This window comes from Acanthopagrus latus, unplaced genomic scaffold, assembly GCF_904848185.1.
Source record: "Acanthopagrus latus isolate v.2019 unplaced genomic scaffold, fAcaLat1.1, whole genome shotgun sequence".
NCBI lineage: Eukaryota > Metazoa > Chordata > Actinopteri > Spariformes > Sparidae > Acanthopagrus > Acanthopagrus latus.
In genome coordinates, this window is record NW_023504083.1 from 90,285 (window position 1) to 94,369 (window position 4,085).

General features: G+C 46.4%; 1 protein-coding gene across 1 annotated transcript; it reads right to left on the minus strand.

The window, feature by feature from the left end:
* Window positions 1-275: 275 nt before the first annotated feature.
* On the minus strand, window positions 276-3,499 carry LOC119016332 (uncharacterized protein K02A2.6-like). Its single transcript, XM_037092102.1, is given in 3 exon segments — window positions 276-1,780; window positions 1,833-3,269; window positions 3,272-3,499. Coding segments are annotated over 3 exon segments (2,301 nt in total). The 5' UTR covers window positions 3,366-3,499; the 3' UTR covers window positions 276-1,010.
* Between the last annotated feature and the right edge of the window lie 586 nt (window positions 3,500-4,085).

Here is a 4,085-nt window from a genome sequence, read left to right on the forward strand (position 1 = left end):
ATATCGGCTATCGGTTTCACTTGGTTATCAATAATCTGTATCGTATCGGCCCTGAAAAATCCATATCGGTCGATCCCTACTTGTTACTGCACAGACAAACGACAGTTTGACGGGCTTAGTAGCCGTCTGCCCCGCGCTGTTACAGATCACAACCCCCTTCTCCTGCCTCGAGTGTTTACATAACAAAGCTTAGCCAAACCTCGACCGGCGTTTACTGCTCTGCAGTTGCAGTAACGCGGATGCAATTTAGCAATTGCCGTTACAAGAGAAAAGTGTAACGCTGAGGATTTATTTATAGCGGCATAACTTCCAGCACATGGCTAGTTCGTCAACAACAACAACAAGGCGCGCATTGCCCACAATGCACCTGGTGCATGACCACTACGGGTCCTATTATAACCCAAAATACACAACATCTCCTCCCCTCTTACAAAGGATGTACTACGGAATAAACAGGTGATCTACTCAAAAGCTTCCGTCTTCACTGGAACATGACATAACATCACAAACATTTCACCTTTTCCCTTATTAACTGTATGGTTATAACAACAACTCTTTTTTAATTGCTAACTTGGGAGTGAGGGTAGACTACCTCAACCTCCCCCATGACCCATGGGGATTATTCTGCCCCGTTCACTTGGGTCAGGTACTGTCTAATAACTCAGATGAACAGGAGGCCGCCACTCTCTGTTGGGGTATCGGCGGTCTGTGGGAATGTCAGTCTGTGTGCTCTCTTGTGGAGCATTTGTTTCTGGCACTGAAGATGTCTCAGTCTCTCTTGCAGTCTCATTTACAGTGGGAACCACTTTTCCTGATGTGGTGGAGTTCTCTACTTGCATGTGTGGATGAACTGATGAGTTGATGAGTGCATTTTTAAGATCTTCAAAAGACCTTTCTGCAGACACTGGTGTGGTCTGTAGTAGCTGATCCACGTGCCTTCTCCACACTCCATCAGCAACCTGTACTGTATATGAAACTGGTCCAGTTTGTGCGATAACAGTTGCAGGAACCTACTTGTGTCCTCCTCGGTAGTTCCTGGCCAGCACTGTTTCGCCGGAGCTGAAGACTCTGTCCTTGACCTGTTGACCCCTGTACATAATTTGTTTCTCTTGTTGTTTTTGCATAGTGTCCTTCACAGTTGAGGGTTTCAAAAGATCAAAGGTAGTGCGCAGATCTCGCTTGAACATTGCGTTGGCAGGAGATGTCCTTGTGGTTGCATGTGGACTGTTCCGGTAGTTAAGCAGAAACTTGTGCAGTCTCTGACGCAGTGTTCCTTGGCCTTGTGATGTTTTCAGTGCGTGTTTCATTGTCTGAACAAACCTTTCTGCAAGGCCATTTGTTGCAGGATGGTATGGAGCTGATGTAATGTGCTGCACTCCATTAGCCTGCAGAAAAGCCTCCATTTCCTGTGAATCCAGTTGAGGTCCATTGTCAGAGACTAGCTGTGTAGGAGATCCAAACCTACTGAACATTTCTCCTAGTGCTTCTCTGGTCTTCTCAGTGGTGGTTGATTTCATGATGGTCACTTCAGGCCATTTACTGTGCGCATCAACAGCTACAAGAAACATTTTGTCCTCGTATGGACCTGCAAAGTCAATGTGCACACGATGCCATGGCTCCTGTGGGAACTCCCAGGGATGAAGAGGAGCTAGTGGTGGGTTGTTTCGGACCTCATGACACGATGAACAGCTTTTAGCTATCTCCTCAATCTGTTTGTCCATATTTGGCCACCAAAAATAGCTTCTTGCTATTTCCTTCATTCTCACTCTTCCACTGTGTCCTGCATGAAGTTGCTTCAACAGTTTTGTGTGAAGTGACAGGGGAATAATGACTCTCCTCCCCCACAGCAAAAAGCTCCGCCCGCTTTCCAAGGAAGGCCTTCAAGTTTGCATCCTCACCTGCAGGAAGACCCTTAATGATCCAGTCCATCACTGCTGACAACACAGGGTCATTCCTGGTCACCTTTTTCACCTGCACAGCTGAAACAGGTGCAGTCTCTACCTCCCTGAAGTAGAGGATCTCAACAGTGTCCGAGTCAGGTTTTTTAACAGGAAGAGGTAACCTGGACAACCCATCTGCATTGCAATGACACTCCGACTTGCGATACTTTATGTCATATGAGTGTCCTGACAATATCAACGCCCACCTCTGGAGACGAGAAGCAGCAAGAGATGGAATCCCTGTGTAAGGTCCCAGGATGGTTGTGTGTGGTCGATGGTCAGTTAAAAGTGTAAACTTCCTACCGTACAAGTACTGGTGAAATTTCCGAACACCAAATACAATGCTCAGAGCCTCTCGTTCCAGCTGAGCATAGTTGGTCTCTGCCGTGTTTAATGTCCTTGATGCGAAAGCAATTGGCTTTTCTTCGCTGTTTGGCAGAATGTAGGAAATCACTGCCCCTACCCCATAAGGAGAAGCATCACAGGCAAGCTGAATTGGGAACTTATGATTGAAGTGGGTTAGCACCTCAGATGCAGTCAGTGAATCCTTTGCCTTTTGGAAGGCCTCTTGACAGCTTGCTGTCCACTTCCATGCTTCCTCTTTGCGTAGCAGGTTATGCAGTGGTTTCAGGAGTGATGCCAAGTTGGGTATGAACCGTCCATAGTAGTTCAACAGTCCTAAGAAAGACTTTAACTGGCTGACATTTTGTGGTGGGGGTGCATCCACAATTGCTGTGATCTTAGAAGGTGCAGTGTGTAGTCCATTTGCGTCAATCACGTGACCTAGATATTCCACAGATGACTGGATAAAGTCACATTTCTCCTTACGGACTCTCAATCCGTATTCCTTCAGTCTCTGAAGGGTCGCATCCAGGTTGCGCAGATGTTCTTCATCATCTGCTCCTGTACAAAGGATATCATCCAAGTAACACTGCACTCCAGGTAATCCGCTCAGGATTTGATCAATCGCTTGCTGAAACAATGCTGGAGCTGATGTGATGCCAAAAGGCAACCTGCAGTATCTGAAAAGTCCCTTACGTGTGTTGATAGTCAACTTTTCACATGACTGCTCTTCAACGTGCATTTGCAGGTAAGCCTGGTTGAGATCTATTTTGCTGAACTTTTGTCCCCCACTCAGGCCAGCAAATAAATCATCAATCAGAGGGAGAGGATACTGCTCTGCTGTCAATACAGGATTCACGGATACCTTGAAGTCTCCGCAGATCCGGATTCCTCCATCCTTTTTAGGAACTGGAATGATAGGCGTGGCCCACTCACTGGTTGTAACCGGCTCCAGAACACCATTCTTGACTAGTGCGTCTAAGTCACCACCTTGGGCCGAATGGCGTACGGCACAGGTCTAGCCTTCATAAAGACTGGCTTGCTGTCAGGTTTGACATGCAGCTTCACTGTCATTTTTTTCATGCTGCCCAGTTCCTCACGAAAAACCTCTTTGTGCTTTTCCAGTATGGCCTGCAGCTGGGAGGAACCATGCAACAGCTTCCTCACTTCTTGCCAGTTGAGTCTGATTGCTTTGAGCCACACGTCCCATTATAGCAGGGCAGTTCTTCTGCGTAACATACACAGGCAGCTTAACAGTTTGATCATTGCATTGAACAGTCACCTCCGTCATTCCTTTCATAGGCACTCGATGTCCAGTATACCCTTTAAAAACTTTGTCGGAGGGTTTGAGTGGAAGGTGCTTCAGAAACTTCCTGTAGACATTATATGACACTAATGATGCTTTTGAACCTGTGTCAATCTGCATTTTTACAGAATGTCCTTCCAGTTTGGGCTTGACCCAAAAGCTGTCTGAGGTGTCATCCACCTTCAGTATTTGCACAGTATTTATTGCAGACGACACTTCTTCATCTGAGGAATCACTTGCTCTGTCCTCATGAAGCTTAACTGTGCGAACATGTCTTTCCTTTTTTAATTTTGCAGTGCCTCTTTTATTTCCAGTCTTTGAGCCCTTATCCTTGCTCTTTTTGTTCCTGCATGCTCGTGCTACATGGCCTTTTTTTTCCACAGTTGTTGCAATCCATTTCCTTGCACCAGCAATCATTAGCAAGGTGTCCTAACTTGCCACAGCGGAAACACGGTCCTTGTGTATTTGCTTTACCACTGTCAAGTTTGTGTACTCTG